This window comes from Moschus berezovskii, chromosome 2 (genome assembly GCF_049115385.1).
Source record: "Moschus berezovskii isolate FMDL1 chromosome 2, NW_MosBer_1.0, whole genome shotgun sequence".
Lineage (NCBI taxonomy): Eukaryota > Metazoa > Chordata > Mammalia > Artiodactyla > Moschidae > Moschus > Moschus berezovskii.
This window is the reverse complement of record NC_142461.1, coordinates 115,694,668-115,716,597: the sequence shown is the minus strand read 5'-3', so window position 1 is coordinate 115,716,597 and position 21,930 is coordinate 115,694,668. Positions and strand designations below refer to the sequence as shown.

The 21,930-nt window shown below is 41.8% G+C and overlaps 1 protein-coding gene across 2 annotated transcripts in view; it reads right to left on the bottom strand.

Annotated features, from left to right (window-relative positions):
• Window positions 1–631: 631 nt before the first annotated feature.
• The window catches only part of MAP3K20 (mitogen-activated protein kinase kinase kinase 20), a 181,043-nt gene continuing 159,744 nt past the window's right edge, over window positions 632–21,930 (bottom strand). For both annotated transcript variants that reach the window (XM_055398401.2, XM_055398400.2), the window contains exons 17-20: window positions 17,608–17,724; window positions 14,777–14,851; window positions 11,710–11,860; window positions 632–7,999 (exon numbers count right to left, since the gene is read on the bottom strand). In XM_055398401.2, coding sequence (XP_055254376.1) covers window positions 7,299–7,999; window positions 11,710–11,860; window positions 14,777–14,851; window positions 17,608–17,724 — 1,044 coding nt within the window. In that variant the 3' untranslated portion in view covers window positions 632–7,298. The remainder of the gene's footprint in view (window positions 8,000–11,709; window positions 11,861–14,776; window positions 14,852–17,607; window positions 17,725–21,930) is intronic.

Genomic DNA, 21,930 nt, shown 5'->3' with positions numbered 1-21,930 from the left:
GTTTTAATAAGAGTGATCAATACCATCAGCTCCCCCTTTAAATGCTAATGAATCCTTTAACACAGCAGATGTAGACATACAGTACACTGCAGATTAAAATTAGGCACAAAATTAAATTGCTTACACATAGCAAAGGAGCCGGTTTGGACATCTTGATAATCAGCCACAACCAGCTGACAAATCTTGAATTGTCCCTGCACCAAGGCTAAGCCATCCCCTGTCTCAGCCAGAACAGGCACCATCAGACGTCAGGAGTGCACCTGGTGCCCATGGCTACGAGAAAGGAAAACTGCCAGGTCAGACTTTCAGGAAAACTTTACGTACTTTTAGAAGGAGGGACAACAGGATCATAGAGAGCACCGGGATCAGGAATAACTAATAGTCATTAAAAAAAAAAAGGAAGAACTTTGGGAGGAGTTCCCTGGTGGTCTAGCGGTTAGGGTTTGGCGCTTTCATTGCCCTGGCCTGGGGTTCAGTCCCTGGTTGGGGAACTGAGATCCTCCAAGGCTCAAAGCACAGGCAAAACAAGACAAAATTACAGCAACACACTTTGGGTCTCTGGAAAGAAAAGCTGTATAATGAGATTCTATCGGCGTCTAAAAGGACAATGTCTCCATGTGAATTTCTTGAACATACATAATATTTTTATTCTTTTTCTATTCCTGTGACAAGCATTTCTTGAGATCTTGTATTTATTGTGCTATACTAGGTACAAAAACTCAAAATGGAAAATGAGCATAGTTCACTATGATACAAGGGGTTACTTCTTGGGGAAAACAGGCTGGCCTTTCCTTGGGGGCCTTGGCACACCCAGAATCTGCTCTCACTGATAAGCCCCCCATCCCCCATTTTGTTTTTTGGCAGCACCACATGCTTGCAGGATCTTAGTTCCCCAATCTGGGACTGAACCTGGGCCACAGCAGTGAAACTGCTGAGTCCTAACCACCAGATCACCAAGGAATTCTCAGTAAGTCCCCAAATCTAATCAGTGTCTCAGAGTTGTTCTCAGGGACAAATTCACATTGGCAAAACTCATGAGAGACTGATGTATAAAATCAGAACAGCAATTTTTTTTTTTAGTACTAGAAATGTAACTGTAAAGAGAATTGGCGAATCCTGTTAAGGTCACTTGATGAGCATGAGATTAGAACAAGAATTTAGATGATTTGATGGTTTATTAGTCTGATCAATATATTTGCCAATTAATGTATGCATTCAGTAAACAGACTGAGTACCAATTGTGTGTTGGAAATAACACTGATGATCTATGAAGGAGAACAGAGGAGCAGATTTTGGGATGATTTTAACAAAGGGAGATACATCTGATTAACCACAAGGTCCTGTGTGAACACATGAGGATGAGCCTGATAGGCCTGGGGATCAGGGAGGGCTTCCTGGAGGAAGCAAGGTCTTAGCAGAGAGCTAAAGGCTGACTCAGCCAGACAGTGCAGAGGAAGCAGAATGGAGGGAGTTTTAAGGACAAGGGAGAATATAGCATCGTTCCAGTTTGATTGCTGTGGGGAGAGGCAGACAGTGATGCAGAAAAGGTAAGGAGGAGCCTGATCGAATGACCAGCTCCACAAAAGGTTTACATTTCCCTAACCAAGTAGACTCTCACATCAGTCTGGGAAAGGCTCTGCTGGACAATGCTGTGATGCTTACTGGTCTCTAGGAGTGATTGGGCCCATTATGCCCTGCGTGAAGGCTTGGTGTGGATAGTAGGGCTAACCTTTTCCTTTGTGGACTGCCTTATTCTGGGCTTCTAAGGCTGACCACCTCTGTCTGTCCCCAAACCCACCTCCTGACCCTTCCACCACCTCTACAAGACTCATCGTTTCACGTCTCTGGTCTGATATATATGCATGCTTCTCAGGCCTGGGAGGTATTGTGGTGTTTGTGGCCATTCCATTGATGAATTCTTGGTGGTTAGTTGTATTTCCCCACTGACAGGTTCTTGGGCATCACTGTACTGTCCTCCCAGAGCACCTTCAGGGGAGTGGGAACACAAGGCTTAAGCAATGGTACAAGGGATAAGATGTCCCCAAGAGGAGTTCGGAATGAGCAAAGTGACGGGAACTGTGGACAGAGGGCTTCCAGGATGACAGCTGGAACTTGAGGGCTGAGTGAGACTCACCTAGGTGGTAGGGAAGGAATTTCTTTGGGACAGTTGAGTAAATCGAACATTGATTATGGAGGGTACAGTTTTTAGTTTTGAATGAGCGACAAGGTCACAAGTCCACTTCATTCTCTCACTCTCTTAATTTGCTCTTGCATTGCTTGATCAGCCAGAAAGTCAAAGGGAAAGGGCAATAGAGTGAAGAGTCGCTGGTGCCTGCTACCCTAAAGCCTTGACAAGGTTGACCACTGATCTTGTGCTTTTTTCCGCCTCTACAATTTCATATACCAGTTCCAGGAGTAGCAAATAGAGCTGGGTCCAGGTCTTATGCTCTGACTTCCCCAGGCCATCCTGGCTTAACTGCAGCTTCTCAAACCCGAGTGATGGCAATAGATTTTATAAGCCTCCTCACTACAGTGTCTCTAATTTAGAGTTTCCATGATAAGTTGGCACAACCGAATCACAGCATCTTGTAGCTGAGCCAGTGTTTCAGAAGCATGCCGTGTCTGTACCAATGTGTTGAGGTGAAATGATAAATTATAAAGAGACTTGGGAGACATAAAATATTTGGTATTTCTCAACTTGGAACAGTTGCAATTGAGTCAGAATGCTCTGATCTCTGTGCAGGCTGTTTTGATCCTGCCATTTTGAACCACTGGACATTCTGATCTTGATGTGTTGACCCTTGGACTTTTAAACATTTATGGATAAAATGTGGTCAGAACTATATATAACTACTGAGAAATATTTGTGTTAAGGGAGAATGTCATTCAGTTCAGTTCAGTTCAGTCACTCAGTCGTGTCTGACTCTTTGCAATCCCATGAACCACAGCACGCCAGGCCTCCCTGTCCATCACCAACTCCTGGAGTCCACCCAAGCCCATGTCCATTGAGTCGGTGATGCCATCCAACCATCTCATCCTCTGTTGCCCCTTCTCCTCCTGCCCTCAATCTTTCCCAGCAGCAGGGTCTTTTCAAATGAGTCAGCTCTTCGCATGAGGTGGCCAAAGTATTGGAGTTTCAGCTTCAACATCAGTCCTTCCAATGAACACTCAGGACTGATCTCCTTTAGAATGGACTGGTTGGATCTCCTTGCAGGACAAGGGACTCTCAAGAGTCTTCTCCAACACCACAGTTCAAAAGCATCAATTCTTCGGTGATCAGCTTTCTTCACAGTCCAACTCTCACATCAATACATGACTACTGGAAAAACCATAGCCTTGACTAGACGGACCTTTGTTGACAAAGTAATGTCTCTGCTTTTTAATATGCTGTCTAGGTCGGTCATAACTTTCCTTCCAAGGAGTAAGCATCTTTTAATTTCATGGTTGCAATCACCATCTGCAGTGATTTTGGAGACCAGAAAAATAAAGTCTGACACTGTTTCCACTGTTTTCCCATCTATTTGCCATGAAATGATGGGACCGGATGCCTTGATCTTAGTTTTCTGAATGTTGAGCTTTAAGCCAACTTTTTTACTCTCCTTTTTCACTTTCATCAAGAGGCTCTTTAGTTCTTCTTCACTTTCTGCCATAAGGGTGGTGTAATCTGCATATCTGAGGTTATTGATATTTCTCCCGGCAATCTTGATTCCAGCTTGTGCTTCTTCCAGCCCAGCGTTCCTCATGATGTACTCTGCATGTCATTATGCCATTTCAGTTCCCTGATATTCCATCTAACGGGTTTTCCTGGTGAAGAATCCACCTACCAATGCAGGTGACTCAGGTTTGATTCCTGATTTGGGAAAACCCCCTCGAGAAGGAAATGGCAAACTGCTCCAGTATTCTTGCTTGGAAAATCCCATGGACAGAGGAGCCAGGTGGGCTCCAGTCCATGGGGTCGCAAAGAGTTGGACACGATTGAGCAACTGAGCACACACACATGCATTCTATCCAACATAATAAAATTATTTCCCATTTTTATATTAATTTTTATTGTACTGATTTCCCCCCATGGGATTAGTTCTTTTCAATCTAAGTTTTACAATGAAGATTTTATGTACCATTTTTTCTGTTGTTCATACCAAGTTTTACCCATTATCACTTTCCTATACTGTGAGTCTTCTTTTGTGTTTTCATCCAATTATCCCAGATTTTACTGTTTTAAATTTTACTGTGAATATTTTTAAACATTGCAGTTTAATTTTTATAATTTTTATGAACAATATTCAGAAATTGGTTGAAATCAGTGACCAGGTTATATTTATTTCTAAAGTATCTTTGGTAAGTAATCTCCAATTCTCCTTTACATATGTGGGATTATTCAATTATTCAGGTCAGTGCTGTAGAATTGCTATCTAGTGACTATGCAGAGAGCAAAACATCATGCTTTGCCTGGGCAATGCCTGGAGTAATGCCTGCCTCTTTGGTAGCAACCAGTACAGTTTCAGGAGTTTCAGACTTGATCTGAAGCTTACTGAGGGTCTGCCACACCTCCATGCTTATACGAACCTAACTCAAAATATAGTTTCTTAATTTGTTCCTACTATGATTTTTTCCTCTTAAAATATCCCTGGTGGTTTTTCATTGTTGTTGTTTTTTGTTTTGTTTTGTTTTTGCTGTTGATTGTTGTTGCTATTAATGTCAGCCTCTTGCAACTGATTTAACTTGATGGGGGGAAAAAAATTCTCTTAATCCTTGTTCTGTTCTTCACTTACATTCATCTTGCAACATGGCAAGCAATTTTTGATGAATAAGCATCATTAGGAAAAAAATAATATCCACCCTTATTATATCTTTAATAATAAGAATAATTTCTTTCAACCAAGAAGCAGACCAGAGATGTTTGTATTTTGGTTTTGATTAGGGGCATTGAGGTGACAGGTATTTTTTCATGAGATCTTTTGAGGTGGTCAGTTTTGTACAGTGTTGGAATAACCTCTTTGTGATTAGCTACTGCACTAACTAGGAATGAGGTCATTGAGTCATTTTACTACCAGGTTGGATTCTCCAATGAATAGCCCAAGAAAGCAAGAAGGGAAAAAGCATGAAACAAGCAATTATTGGCATAACACCTTTTAAACTAGAGTCTTAAATAATTCCCCAGAATGAACTGTTTGTTTAATAATTAAATCCATACTCCATGTTCCATCAGAGTGACCTAGTTAAGACTGCATTTAGCTACTTATCCAAAAATCCTAATCAAAGAAAGTATTTTATTGCTTATTTGGAAGCAGCATGCTATGAAGATAGCATACTTTGTATTAGCCCTCTTAAAAAAATTAAACGTGAACAAAGGGCAAAGGGAAAAATAATTGAAAACAGATGTGGTTGATATAAGCTTCATGAGAAATGATCACAGTGGAACTTAAATCCTTGGAGAAATTGGTCATCCACAGTGGAAAAGAGGACCTCAGTGCCTAATGTCTCTATTTGCCATCACTTTTGCTTATAAATGCAGGTGTTAAACAATAAGAGTTATACAGTTGAGTTGTTGGATTGATGGTTAGGTCACAACTTTCCCCACAAGTAAAGTTGTTTCCTATAACCTAGATTTTGTGGTGGTGGTGGTGAAGTTGCTAAGTTGTGTCCAACTCTTGCGACCCCATGGACTGTAACCTGCCAGGCTCCTCTATCCGTGGGATTCTTTAATGCTCCCCAAACCAAACCCAGGCCCAAGGACCATATTAGAGCAAGGCAGTTACTCTGGGAATATATGCATGTACTTGATGACTGGTTTCTATTAAAAGAGAACCACCCCCAACACTGGCAATTCCCTAGAATCAGATTTCTACAGAGCACTGAGAATTCTATGCAGGGCAAAGAACAGTTGATATTCAGAGCTAGTGAATGTTGAATAGAAACTCAGAATATACTGAAAGTAACATTTATTCATTTGACATATAGTATGTTTGTTGCCACCATGCTTTTTTGATTTGTAAAAATATGTAGGATTTCCCAAGCCAGATCCCACAATGCCTGTCCTAAACTGTAGTCAGCTTCCTCCCACCCATACCATTCACCTCTTTACCCCCAGCTGCTTACAGCTTTCTTGCTACAAGGATGGTATTTACTCTCTTGCTCTAACAAGGATGATAGTAATTTTAAATTTCTCTGACTTTTAGCTTGTGATGTTATCATCCTGTTCTGTGTCTGTTTTCTTTTAGATTTTAGAGTTCTGACATCCCAAGAGGACTTTACAGACCTTTGTTTTCTCCTCTTGGCTCCTCCTTTGGCAAAATGTAGAAAATAATATTTGATTACAGTCCCTGGGGGCTGTGGGAAAGAAATAACCACAAATCTCCTAAGCAGTTTAGATTTTTGGTTTCTGATGAGTCTCATGGAATGATATGTGGCATTATGATCAACATTAAGTCCAATAACTTTTTTTATTGCCAAAAAATGACAAGCCAAGTCAATTTAGCTCTGACTAAGATAAAAACCCAAATGTCTTACTAAAATAAATACTAACCAGCTGTGTGGAGATTGGGTAAGGGAAGTGAGGCACTTGCCTTGGGTACAAAATTTAAGGAAGCATTAAAAAAGCCCCACCTGAGTAATCAAAATAAATGATATTTTAATACAATATTTTATAAAGAGAAAATTAATGCAAAGAATACATGATGAACAAGATATTAATATAAGATTTTAAAATAAAGACAGGATCAGTAACAGTGTCTTGCCAAGCCATACTGGAGCCTTAGACAAAAGGAAAAACCAGTAATACTGATCCTGTCTTTCTCCAGAATCTTGATTTTTTGGTTTATCACAATTTTTTGCATTAATTTTCATTTATTTAAATATTTCACTAGAATATGATTTAAATATTGCACTAGAATATTATTAATCTTGATTATTGAGCTTTTCGATTCCCCCTTAAATTTTGCACCCAAGATGAGTGCCCTATTTAAGCTAAGTTTCTGCATTTAAGTTCACCCTAGTCCAGGCCCTGCTAATCAGAAAAGCAGCGGCTAGGGTAATATAATGGTATATTCCCTTCTCTAAAGATGTTAATTCAGGGGAATAAAATACATATAGTTATGTTTTAAGTCCAGTTATTTACAATGGACAACCAACATCCACAATTTTGGCCTTGTTTTGGCTATAGGCTCTCTTAGAAGGTATTTTCTAAACCCCCGGAAGGGAAACATTGTCTTTTGTTAATTCTATCTGAAGGCAGCACATTGTCAAAACCCATTGCATTGAAAAAAATATACTAAGGAAAGCTCAACTAGTTCAGTTCATCAAAAGTTTCTCCTTCCTCGGAAGTTCCCTCTGGGCCTCTCTCTGCTGGTCTTGGCAGGGGCGGGCCTGTGGGGTTTCCTGCGGTACTCCACCTTTGTCCATCCCCCTTCACTGACTTTGCTGTCCTCCTCACTGGCTCGTGAGTCCACGTCAGTGCACAAAGGCATCCCTGGGATGGTCCTGGGTTGACGGGAGGTATCTGGGCTTCTCTTGAAGTCAGGTGACTGGTGAGCATTGAGTGCTGACTGAGAAACCCTGTAGAATTTTCCAGAATATCTTTCTCTTGAAGGAGTGGAGTGCTGACTTTTCCCACTGTGTCTTCCTCTCGGAGAAGAATTGAGTGAGTGACTAGCTCGATCATATTTGTTCCTGCTTCTACCAGAGTATCGCCCCCTCTCTAAAGAGCTGTCAGTATTAACACTGGAAAAACCACTATCCCTGGAGTTAAGATGCAGAGAAGAGAAGTTTTTGGTCAGTCCATACTGAGTAGGAGAGGAGCTTCTGGACTGGTTTACAGGTGTAATCTGTTGATACTTAATGGGCACCTGGGTCCGCCTCACCGCAGCTGCATAGGAGTCCTGGTCATTGAAATAGGGGAAGAATTGGGACCCCAGGATGGGGTTGCTCTGGGAGCGCTGTAGGGAAGTGTTGGATGCAATCTGCCGCATCCTCAGAGTATCCAGCCACTGGCAATCAGCGTCTGTGGAAGAAATGGAAATGGGCATCTTTGAAGCCACAGTAAAGCTGCATGCCTAATTCATAAGCCTGTCTCACAAAATTTCAAACATCTTTGGGAAGCTCTAAGCATTACCATTCATAATTCTAGGCTAGGTATCAGAACATTTCCTTTATTATAAATATTTATTTAAAAAAAATAAGGGCATTTATACTTACCAAATGTATGCTATATTCTGGCACTGTTCCAAAGGCTTTTCTTACAGTGTATCACTTAACATCCCTGACAGCTTCTTAGAAACGGTGCTCAGTCACTCAATCGTGTCTGATTCTTTGTGACCTGCCAAACTCCCCAGTCCCTGGGATTCTCCAGGCAAGAATATTGGAAGCGGGTTGCCATTTCCTCCTCCAAGGGATCTTCCCCACCCAGGGATTGAACTCGTGTCTCCTGTGGCTCCTGCATTGGCAGGCAGATTCTTTACCACTGAGACATCTTCTCAGGTCAATACTAATAATATCATTCTATAATGGAGGAGACTGACGCTTGAGAGGTGAAGTCACCAGACCCATGGTCACTCAGCTAATACTCCTGAGTCTAAATTCTATCTTCTTCCCAACTTAGCCATGTTGTCACTTCTAGAAATTACTGTTTAAGTGTCTTTGGATGGCAGGGGCATGTTTAGTCAACAAAAGGCTTTTTGCTAACCAGTACTTTTAAATCCTCAAAAACCCTAAATGCAGATAAAAGAGATTAGGTTCTAATGGTTGAGACAGCTAGAGATTGGAAGAAAGACAGTTTATATCTCCAGAGGAGAGATTCCCGAGGTTCAGGAATAAGAAATGTTTTCTGCCTGAAAAATGAAGCTTTGTGGCAAACAGGAAGAAGCTACAGTAAAAGAAAATGCTTAATTAACTGCCACTTAGTAAACTATATTTCAGTGAATAAGCAAGTTCCTTCCACTTTGGATCTTCTCTGTCTTCCCTAGGGCCTGCATTGCCCACATTCCCAAGTTCCCTGGTATCCTCCTTGAGCTACTCTGGCCCTGCTTGTGTCAGTGGGGCTCCTGGAGAGGAACAGAGCATGCCCACTCCCTCTGCTAGCACCGATGCCTCACGCCTTTCAGGTGAGAGATGCATCCAGACACAGGTAACCTCCTGTGTTCAGGCTCACAGGCTTCAGCCAACCGTCACGTGATTCTTTCCCTTCACTCGCTGCTGCTGCTGCTAAGTCACTTCAGTCGTGTCCAACTTTGTGCGACCCCATAGACGGCAGCCCACCAGGCTCTGCTGTCCCTGGGATTCTCCAGGCAAGAATACTGGAGTGGGTTGCCATTTCTTTACCTCCCCAAAATCTTAGCTTCCAACAGAACGCTAATTTTGTTCAGTGTCCAACCCCCTGCATGGAGACATGTGCACTGGGGAAGCCGATCACATCCAGCCCCAAGGCAGACTTTGATTAGTCCAAGCCAGACATATGATGCCATGGTTAAGAATGAACAAGGTGCTCAGCTCTGGCCAAAGTGACCTGAAAGGTAGTCTGCAAAGGGGTCTCTGAGCAAGCCTTTCTCCCTCCCAAGCATGAGAACAGGGAAGGGACTGACCTCTTATTTCTTGCGGGCGTTACCATATCTTTATGTGATGACTGCGAATGTGAGAGGAGCTAGGCCGAGGACCAAGGCAACCCGTTAAGGACGGCAGAGTAGAAACCAGGCAAGGCTCATTTCTCATCCTTAACATGGTGGAGCGCCTTAGCTTACTGTACCTGGAGCCCGGCCTACCTCTGGACTTCTTGTGATGGAAGATGGTAAATTTTAGTATAGTTAAAACCCATGGTTTAAGAACTTTAGAATGAGAAAGAAAAATAACCCAATCAACCATGCTGACAAAGCAAGGCAGGTCTAGGATGCTGTCAAAGAATTTGTTGCTGGGTTTAGAATACTGCCCAGGATCCTGGGGCCCCTGGCCAGTGGGCATTTAAAACACCTGGTGTGCTTGGTAAGCCAGTCCTTACCGTGGAGGACACAGAAGTTGGGCTCCCATAACTCAGTGACACTAGCCATCAGGGCAGTTTGTTTCCATGCCACCAAAGAACCTTCTGCTATGACTTCTCAGGGATATTTTCTTTTCTGTTTTTTTAAAGAGTTTGTTTCTATTACAATGCAGCAAGTGAGGGGTTTAAACTGCTGTGTTGGTTGGATCATGGAAGGACACACATTTGAACCCTGATTAATTGTTGTTGTTTAATTGCTAAGTCGAGTCTGACTCTTTTGCAACCCCATGGTCCATAGCCCACCAGGCTCCTCTGTTCATGGGATTTCCTAGGCAAGAACACTGGAGTGGGTTGCCATCTCCTTCTCCATCAAAGGTATTTTCTTATTGGGAAAAAGAGGCATTGGTCAGAAAACATGTGTTTTTGGTTTGTTGGGAAGGTATGTTTCTCATGGCAAAAGGTGATTTGCACAGGGGTTTATGCATCCATCTCCCAAGTGTTTGTAAGCCTGAGTCTGGATTGCATTAGAGTTTCTAGGTCTGCAAAGGTGAAGGTCAGAACTTTTCCCCTTAAGCTAGCAAATAATGACCAGTTCATCAACAAGGCAGCCTGTCTTACTCTAAGTCGTGTCTAAATGGCTTCTTTATAGCATCTGTAATTATTATCACCGCTGCCCAGCATATACATTTCATGTTTCTCTTTCTCTATCCTCCTTTCCTTCCTTCCTCCCTTACTTTTATCACAGCCCCCCCACCCCCAGCCCTTTCTCTTGCTTGCCCTGTCATTCTTTTGCTTTGATGGATCTGTGGTGTTAAGGACTCAAGAGGGTGCCCCAGTGACAGCAGTGACTTCACAGGAATGTGTGCTGGACATGGAAGACGATTCTTATCTTTATCCACAGTCTTGGAAACTAAGTATATGTGTGTATAAATATACATACATATTTTTCAATAGGACATAATCATTAATTCTTATCTTCTATGATAGTTACTTGAATATGGAACTTTATTATAATGTGTTCTTATTTCCAAGCCCATAATTTCTACTTTCCATATAATCTGTGTATAAAGCCAATATTCTAAAAATAGGTGGAAATATGATATTAGAGGGCTTCCCCAGTGGCTCAGCAGTAAAGAATCTGCCTGTAATGCAGGACCTTCAGGAGACACAGGTTCAATCCCTGGGTCAAGAAGATCCCTTGAAGGTTTGATGGCAACCCATCAACCAGTACTCTTGCCTGGAGAATCGCATGGACAGAGCAGCCTGGCGGGCTGTATATAGTCCATAAGGTCACAAAGAATCGGACACAACTGAATCGACTTAGCACGCATGCATGCATGATATTAGAAGTCTCTATGGGGGGAACTTCCCTGGTGGTTCAGTGGCTAAGACTCTGCTCCCAATGCAGGGTGCTCAGGTTTGCTCCCTGGTCAGGAAACTAGATCTCACATGCTGCAACTAGAAGTTCATATGCCTGAACTAAAAGATCCCGCATGCTGCAACTAAGACCCAACGCAGCTAAATAGGTAAATAAGGATTCCCTAACCCAGTGGTTAGGATTCTACTCTTCCACTATAGGGGACCTAGGTTCGATCCCTAGTTGGGGAATAAATATCCTGCAAGCTGCACACACAGAAAAAAAAATAAAAAAGAAATCTATATAAACTTACAGACTGGTCCTTATTCCTGATGTGAGACTTTTGACATTTCCACTTTGGAACCTGTCTAGAGCACAGCTAACTTACTTGAGTCAGATCTGCTTCCAGGGGTGCCCTCTGAGTTGGGGAATAACGTCTGAATGGCAAGCTGGACGGCCTTCACTTCGTCCTGAGGTTTCGTTCTACTCCATTGAATCGAATGGATGTGTTTAGTGCTTTTTGGAGCTCTAACATCGCTCTGTGGAAAAAAAAAATAGGGAGAGAAACCCACAACCAGATATATGCATGATTATAAAACAGGAAAGAAAACCAGGTTATCATTATCTGTTCAAGGTAACTCTTCAGAACACTGTCATAATGCACCAGGTAAAATATTTGCACTGTTTGCCTCAATATGGTAATATAGGTAAATTAAAAAATTAGCCACTTTATTCCTTAGTGGACTACAGTGGTTTAAAAAGGTGGTTGTCTTCTCCAAGAATTTGTTGGTAAATCTCAACTTACCTCTTTGTTTAATGACTAATGAAAAACAATGTCTTTCGTTTATAGTAGTTGAAAACAGATATTTTGCTGAATAAATAAAATCTGACCACTGTTTTGCTCAGGACTGCCTGTGGTCATCTGGGTAACTGGGTAAGTATGGGTAGGTTGGTGGGACCAGTTACGCCTTCATCACCAGGTGCCACAAATCAGACCAGATTGAAGAACTTCTCAGGATTTGATAAGGTTATGAAAATACGTATTTTTAAAAAAGCCCTGAAGTGACTGTTACCGACACAATTATCACATCATCCCGGAGTCTGAGAAGGAGAGGAGGAGGAGGCAGGGGACAGAGAAAGAGAAGAGAATAATTTGGTGAGGCATGTCTCCAGAGCTAAGGCAGGCAGAGATGAAAACTGGCTGTTATTACTGTCCAGTTACTAAAAAGGGGGCTTTTCCTTGGTACTGGGGACTGGGCAACAGGCTGTAGATTCCCAGTTTCCCAGGTTCCCACTTCCCCAAGACCCGTCGACTTCTTCTATTCAGGTCTGTGCCCTGCAAGCCACACTTTGACAATTAAGGCTATTCCTCAGGTGCCTCATTCCTGCAGGCAGTGTACCCTGGCTGGGGAGCATAAATCACTGCTGTCATCCTAACTGGCTTCCAATATCAGGTCACCCTGAATAAGTGGACTGGCCAGGCTTTGGACTTCTCATGTTAAAATGCTAATCCGTGGCAGCTCAGAAGACCATCCCTATGCAGCAGCATATGAAGTCCATTTGAGGCTGCATTCCTTCATCTTACTGTCGGGAAGGGAATGGCTAGAACAGCCAAGGAAGGCTGGAAACTGTATTAACACTCAGAGGAACTTGGTGACCCCACAGATTCTCATTGACCACCCCAAACCTTGGGACAACCCTTCATCTCTCTAAGCCGATTTTCCCTAGCTGCCACGTGAAGATAGTGCTCCTTACCTTTGAGTATTTGCACAAGGTTACTGAAATAACACAGGTGTAAGTTCCTCTTACAGCGTCTGCTGCTGCTGCTAAGTCACTTCAGTTGTGTCCGACTCTGTGTGACCCCACAGACGGAAGCCCACCAGGCTCCCCCGTCCCTGGGATTCTCCAGGCAAGAACACTGGAGTGGGTTGCCATTTCCTTCTCCAATGTGTGAAAGTGAAAAGTGAAAGTGAAGTTGCTCAGTCGTGTCCGACTCTTAGCAACCCCACAGACTGCAGCCCACCAGGCTCCTCCGTCCATGGGATTTTCTAGGCAAGAGTACTGGAGTGGCCTGCCATTGCCTTCTCCACTTACAGTGTCTAGGTCATGGTAAATCCTTGCTAAATGTTTCTTAGATGAATAAGGGCGTGAATGAATAAAGGCATGTCCTGTTGCAGGTCGCTGCATACTAACTACATTCATACTAACCATAGCTCCATATGTGCCAAGACTCTGCTATAACTATTTCCCTCCATCCCATTCCCAGGTAGGGAAAACCAGGGTTTCTCTACCTTGTGAAGCAGATTGTTCCACCTCCATGAAGATCTTGCTCTTTTCAAAAACATAATTAGATCATTTAAAGCAGCAGCATACTTAAAACACCCACAATGGTGTTTATAGCGAATCCAAAGGCCTCACCTCAGCCCCAGGAGGCTCTATGCTCGGCCCCGCCCACCTCTCTAGTCTTGTCATTCCTCTGTGCTTCAAACTTGTACTTGCCCTTCCTCTGCTGTTCCTTGCCGCCTCACACTGAGAAGAGGGGTCTTCCCTGACCGCTGAATCTAATGCCCCGAGTCTCACTGTTTTCTGGTTCTCACTTATCACTCTGATATTACTAATTTCTTTATCTGTTTATTATCTATCCCCCTCCACTGGAGTATATATAAACCTTGAGAGAGTACAGATTGAGATTTAGTCTACCCTAATCACAGAATGATAGCATCACCTATTCAATGGACGTGCATTTGAGCAAACTCTGTGAGACCGTAGAGGACAGAGGAGCCTGGTGTGCTGCAGTCCATGGGGTCACAAAGAGTCAGACATGACTTAGCGACTAAACAAATAAATCACAGAATACAGGTATCAAATCACAGAATACAGAATCACAGGTACAGCAAGTAAAGCTAAATATATGAATTTTAGTTTTAACAGCACCTATTTCTAAAATATTTGTTTTTCTGAAACAAATACATTGTTTTTCTAAAACAAATATTTCTAAAATATTTGTTTGTCATTTTTCAATTTTTTTCATATGCTAAATATATGGAATCTGGTTTTGATGGTAGTAATAGAAGTTGTATCCTGTCCTTGTGAAGAATCACTCACTGATCTACCCTCACCCTTAAACTTGAAGCACCAATAAGGCAGAGATTTGTTTAGGTCACTGTTCCATATCCCTATCATGTCACACATGCATACATTTGTATTCAGAAGGTTCTCAATCATTAACTGATGAATAAATTACTACTTCAATCTCTAGGTAAGTACCCTGTTCTCATTCCTTTTGTTACTTTGTTAGAATAATTATATTGATCCTCCTATATTCATGTTGGTTAAATAGCTTCTCTTCCAATAAACACTAAACACCCCGAGGCAGCAAATAAAACCCCTTTGGAGAAACTGATGGTGAAGCCAACGGCCTTGGCCCCTCTCCCCGACCCCTTACCCAGGCTTACCTCATATGTGACAGTGCATTCTACAGTCTGATTTTCCATTATTCCTACAATCCACTTCTCCATTACAAATGGGGGCTGAAAAATAGAAGTTAGAAAGGTGTAGTGCTATATAGTATGGGCTTCCCTGATGACACATCAGTAAAGAAGCAGCCTGCAATGCAGGAGACACAGGTTCAGTCCCTGGGTCAGGAAGATCCCCTGGAGAAGGAAATGGCTACTCACTCCAGTCTTCTTGCCTAGGAAATCCCATGTTCAGAGGAACCTGGCAGGCTACAATCCATGGGGTCACGGAGGTCAGACATGACTTAGAGACTAAACAGCAACAATTGCCTCAATACAGCCTGCCCTGCTACAGTGCAGGTTTCTTGGAGGCCAGTCATGCTGTACAGAATTGGCAAATAGGGTGTGATGTCAGGCTATCATGAATGCCATGATGTCAGATTATTAGAAAAGCCCTGTTGGTTCCCATGTGATTACTCACAACATGCTAATGTCTGATCTTTGGGGGGTCTGGTTTTCATGAGACATCCTCTTATATGTTTTTAAACTGCTAATCTTGTCTCCCACAATCTTCTCTTTTCTCATGCATCTCTCAGTTGTATTATTAGATCATTAACTCATGCTAATATCTGGAAGACTTCTCAGCTTTTTCACAATTAAGAGAAATCCTTAACAATTCTAAGAAGACCCTAAAGTGCTTTTTCTGAGTGCAGGCAGTGGCTGGTTTAGAGGTTTCATAACCACTCTACTTTCTGGTTATATCAGGATACCTAGCAACATTGTGGGCGCAAATGAAACTGGGGGTGGGTGGGTCATTTCCCACATTAAGATAAATGAGTAACGAAGAAGCCTATGCTTTGGGTCCTATTTTAAGTGAGATGAAAGTGGTCTTTATTAGAGGTGAATCTCCACTCTCTTCCCACCCCCTAGCCTGTCATTCCAGATTTAAGGTTGCAAATGACTGGCTGACCATGAGATGGGTACAAAGCAAATTTGCTAGAAATTTAACTGAGCTTTTTTTTTTAAACATGAGAAAACAAAGAGAAGTTTATTAGCATTTATACCTCATGTATACACGGGAGATACCCAGGGAAAAATGAGTAATTCAAAGAATTCAGGATTAAATGCCATGTTTGTAGATGAAAGGGAAGAGGGAGACATAGGTCTCTTGGAGGAGAGAAATTGATTTTTAGGAAAGACTGTGGGCCCTTAGAGGAACAGATGGGAGGCAGGAGAGTTAGTGACAAAGTTTGTCTAGGTGTGGAGCCAACTTCTAGTCTCTCCTGGGACAAGAATCAATCTTGGTATTTTTTCTTTCCGTAATTAGGATTTTTTATTGTTTCCATTGATGTTGAAAAGTCCTACAGATTTTGAATGGTCCAGCCCAGTCCTATTTTTTCCCATAAGCCTTGTTAATGTTGGTGCACGATTTTGTAGAAGATACAGTTCCTCTGGAATGCATATATAGCCTTAGAGCAGAAACACCTATGTTTTATAACTCCACCCTGTTATTTTTGCTCTGAGTGACTTCCTTCCGTTAGCAGGCAGTGACTTGCTTCTCAGTGACACTGAAGCCACAAACAACTGGTGGCAACCAGAGACAGCACAGGTGGGGAAGAAAGAGAAAGTATGTGTGTGTCCGGACTCCCAGACACCAAAACACAGTCTGTCCCAACAGAATAAGGGAAAGGTGAAAGCAGATCATTACCTTAACAGGTAACATGACTTCCAGTACACAGGGGCAATCCAACAAGGAATATCAAGTCAATCTACTTGATGCATATGCTTGTAAATTAAAAGTGAAAGTGTTAGTTGCTCAGTCATGTTTGACTCTTTTGCTACTCCATGGACTATAGCCCGCCAGGCTTCTCTGTTCATGGGATTCTCCAGGCAAGAATACTGGAGTGGGTTGCCATTTCCTTCTCCAGGGGATCTTCCCGACCTGGGGATTGAACCCTGGTCTCCTTCATTGCAGCCGGATTCTTTACACTTGGGTGGTTAGCAATCTCATGCCTGGGAAGGGAACACATTTGCAAGTCTAATGCTGGGGATTTGAAGGCTCTTTTCACTTCCCCGCTTGTGTCTGCACCCTGGTTTGTTGCTGCCAGCCTCATTTTCTTCACTGAAACCAAATACGCAGTCGATCGTGTAGTAGAGTTCATGCCCTTTGTGACGTTTAGGGTAACTGTCCTGTTGACATCGTGGTTATTTACCTGAGTGGTTGACCTTCTACAATTGAAATCTTATATGTATGTTTTCAGTATGATTATTCTGAAGAGAAGCCAAGCATTTCTTTAAGTCTGTCTTCAGCGTTTTAATGGGTATGCTTCTACTATTGACCCCAGAGTAGGAAGATACTATCTGGTCATTCCAGGAATTCACAGGGGTGAATTCCAGGAAACCATGAAGACTGCAGTATGTGCCTTATGGATAATCTCATCCCAGTCCTTCCAGAAATTCAAGAAATCTTTCTCCTGACAAGTTTTTGAAAGTTTAAAATGACCCAAAATTCAAGGTAAATATTTTCATCATTAGCATATTCTTTTCTCTAATAAATGACAGAATATGCCTAAAGAAATGTAGAAGAAAGTTAAAAAAAATTAAACGACAGTTTTCTGTAGTACTTTTTAGTTCACACAGCATAAGTGGAATTTTAACAAAAAACTATTATGATCTCAATCTGCTAAATAAAATGTGCCTTTCAACAGCCAGCTTGAAGCTGAGCTGGTATGAACATCTTGAGCACAAAAGCACACCACTGGGGTATTTTAATGTCTTTGTTTGATATCTGTGAATTCAAAAAAGCTTTTAAGCCGTAAATAGAACCCTACCTTTGTCATCTTTAAAATCTCTGCATCAGGTAGGTTAGTGTTGAATGTCACATCTTTGATGTAGGTTATTGCAATTTCATCCCCATCCATCTCCATATACATTTTCCACTTACAGTCCTGGAATTAAAAGAAAAATTATAGAATTTGAGAAAGTAATTTTTTTTTTAGTCTCAATGTTTTATAACACATGAAGTATTCTCAATGAAGTATTACTGGAATGTTATTTTTATTTTTCCTTTATCAATAAAAGGACATGAAATTAGATCTGTTTCTATATCTAAATAACCCCCAGGCAGGGCAGTCTTGAGACACCATTTATCAATCTAAGTGCTCTATAATAGGAGTTGCAAATTCCACACCTTAAAGGGGCCAGGCAGATAAAAATGTAAAAGCAGGCAGTTAAGAGCCTTAAATTGTAACCTTTCAAAATAGACCCATTTAATTTACATGTTAAACATTGTAGGGCTATTTACCCATTGACACAAAAAAATGTGGTCTTCCCACTATTTTGAAATATAAGACTCTCTTGATCTACCTTTCACTTTCCCAGTATTAATAATCACACAGATTCAAGAAATAACTTCATTTCTTCTTAACAGGAAATGTGAGGCTATATGAATGGATAATTAGCCCAACCATTGGGGGAGGCATCAGGGGAAGGGTTAGACTCTCTGGGGATCTAAAGGGCAACTGCCCTAAAGGGGCAGCCACCACTCATCTTCTGTTGATTGTTCCCATGTGGGAATCTGAACCTAGTCTTGATAGGTCCTTAAACATTTCATAAAAAGTTGGATATCTGATTCTTATAAGAAACCTCTTGGTTTTTTATAGTACATTAATTAAATTTTCAGTAAAATGATAATGTAATGAAAAAGTGCTCTGCAACATTAATCACCAGGGGAATGTAAATCAAAATCACAATGAAATCCCATTATACACCTACCAGGTGGCTAAGACTGAGAACATCAAATGTTGGTTGTGAGTTGGAGCTATTGGATTGTTGGTGGGAGTGTAAATAGTAAAATCACTGTTGGAAAAGTTTCGGCAATTTATTACAAAACTAACCATATATGTACTCTGTGACCCACAAATTCTACTCGTAAGTATTTATCCAAGTGAAATGAAAAAAGACTTGTATGGTATTGTTCTGAGCAGCTTTATCATAATAGCTAAGGAAAACTGGAAACAGGCCAAGTGTTGATCAACAGGAGAATGGTTGGACTGTGATATTTTCATGGCGTGGGATATTACTTAGCAATACAAAGGAATGAATTATTGATACATGCAGCAACACGGATAAATCGCAAAAGCATTACAGTGAGTGAAACCTTGCACAAGAAAAAGAACAAACTAAGGCTTCAGTTTACATGCATTTCTAGAATAGATAAAACCAACCTACAGTGGAAAATATTCAGAAAAGTGGTTGCTTCTGCAGACGGCAATTGACTTGGAAGACACATGAGGGGAATTTCCGAGGATGCTAATGCTCTACTGATAGAAGTTTGGGTTATATTGTCGCTGTTGTTTAGTCGCTAAATTGTGTCCTACTCTTTGTGACCCCACGGTCTGTAGCCCACCAGGCTCCTCTGTCCATGGGATTTCCCAGACAAGAATACTAGAGTTGGTTGCCATTTCCTTCTCCAGGGGATCTTCATGACCCAGGCTTAGAACCGGCATCTCCTGCATTGGCAGGTGAATTCTTTACCACTGAGCCACCAGGGAAGCTGAGCTGGGTTATAAAGGTGTATGCATTTGTTAAAACTTAAGTGTGTATACTTAACATGTGTGCATTTCTTATCAAACTCTAGCATACAGAAGTATTTAGGAGAAAGTATACTGATATCTACATATTACTTTAAAATGCGTCAAAAAATAAGGATTGATAGATGGCTAAAAGGATAGAGAGATGTAACAAAACACATAGAATAAAATACTTCTGTTTGAATCTAAGAGGTGAGTATGCAAGAATTTCTATAACATTTTTTCAACTTTGCTGTTAGAAAAACGCAGCAATAAAAATGTTGGGGGATAAACACTGTGTATGCAATTAAAAGGAAAAAGAAACCCATGTCTGTGCACCAGATTTGACCCCTGGATCATAAATTCATCTTCTCTCTTATGTTATTAGATAATAAAGGATTCTGAGAGATTAAGGATAATGCACTAAGTACCTTACACCCCGAAACCAAAACATGCTTTCATACCAGCAGACTTGGAATGTTCCCTGAGCAAGCTCAGACACAATTATTAATGGAAGAACAGGAACAAAGAGACTGTAAAAAACCTGTTGGCTTCAGCAGGAAGCTGGAGGGGCCCCACGTTTTAGGAAAGCTTCTAGGGGATTGGCAGAATCAAGAAGGGCCCAGGCCTGAGGCAACGGTCCCTCTTTGCCCGGCCGGCCACGCTCACAAGGTGGAAAGCCAATTAGTGAGGGAAAAGTTCTATTCAATAACATGAAAACCTTGCTCTTGGCTAACACAAGTCAAATTAGTCGCTCAGAATTGACAAATCTCTCAGTATTTCTTTGTTTTGGAGCCACTGCTACCCTGGCAACGTGAGCCCTGAGATAACTGGGCAGGATAATGACTCTTTGGAGTCATGATTGCTCTTCTCTGAAATAGCAAGAGCCTCCTCAAGGCAGTGGCTAGAATAAAAAGCCTTAGAAAAGACGAGTTTACTTAGTTCTGTTTTTTCTGCCTTCCAAGTTTTGGAATGAAGTTAGTCAAAAGCACAGTTAAAAGACCTTGAACTGTGGTGCAAATGCTTGACACCCTCTGTTTCCCCTCTGTGACCACAGGCCCCTGAGGGGAGCTCTGCATGGAGAAGGGGCTTCAAAGGGAGCCCAGGCTGGGGGTGCTTACCATGCTCTCGGCGTCTTGCTGGGTGCTGTTTTATTTGATACCCATAATGACCCTGCAAGTTAGCTTTATTTTCCCGTCAGGCAAGTGAGAAAAATGAAGCTTAGACAGATTAAGGAATTTTTCTAGGCTTCCCTGGCCAAGAATTGATACAGGTGGGATTGGAAAAGCACAGAGCTGCCTGGCTCCAAAGCTGGAGGAGAAAGCAATCGGGAAGGGCAACTGGGAGGTACCGGACGGACTCACTGGCTGGTTGTCAGAGCTCCAGAGTGCGACCAGCTATTGACCACAGGCCAGAAGGAGCAGGGCCAATGAAGACTTTGCCAATACAACCAAAATAACAAGTGGTCACAGGTCCTCCCCTGCAGCCCCAGCTTCTTGTTCCCCAAAAATCCAGTGTGGAGAAACAGGATCTACACGTAGGGTTGCTGCTGCTGCTGCTGCTAAGTCACTTCAGTCGTGTCCAACTCTGTGTGACCCCATAGACAGAAGCCCACCAGGCTCCCCCATCCCTGGGATTCTCCAGGCAAGAACACTGGAGTGGGTTGCTATTTCCTTCTCCAATGTTACAGACCTTTAATTTTTTAATTTCTTTTTCTCTTATCTTAAAGCAAGCCAAGAAGATAGTGAGAGAAGTAATAAAACTATAATCAGAGAAGTTGTAAGACAAGAGGGGCATTATCCATTCATTAAAAAGTAGGTACTGGTGGTTACAAAGCTGGGAGAGAAAGAAAGGAAATATGAAGTGTTCACCCAAATGATTAACTTAATGTGTCAAGGTAGTGGAGGTTTAGTTGCTAAGTCGTGTCCAGTCTTGTGACTCCATGGACTGTAGCTCACAAGGCTCCTCTGCCCATGGGATTTCCCAGGCAAGAATACTGGAGTGGCTTGTCATTTCCTTCTCCAGGGGATCTTTGCAACCCAGGGATCGAACCTGCATCTTCTGCACTGGTAGAAGGATTCTTTACCACTGAGCCACATGATATAACTCCTAAGTATCTTCAGGGTGTCTATGATTCCATTGTTCCTTAGTTAAGAAAAGTAACCTACAAATGAAGTAATGAAATTCTTTAATTTTACTGTTTTAAATTACCCATTTTAATTTTTAAAAATTAAAATCTACTCATTTTAAATTTTAAAAATGAAGGTATTCCTGGCATTTTTGTCATTTGGTGAGCCAGAGGTGTCCAAGAGCATTCTCCACGACTCCCAGGATTTAAACAAGTTATTGAATTCCACAGGACCCAACCATGGATGGGATGCTGGGGAAGAAGTTCTTAACCAATAGATCACTGGAAAGGACCTCATATGAATGAGGTGAATTAAATCATCAACAGTATCGCTAAAAATAAAAATTCTACATATTTATGAGCCTATGAATTTTTAAGGCACAGTTGCTAGCTTTTCAGTTTCTTGCTAGTGATAGGAACCAGATAGTGGGAATATTGGCTCTGATTTAAAAACT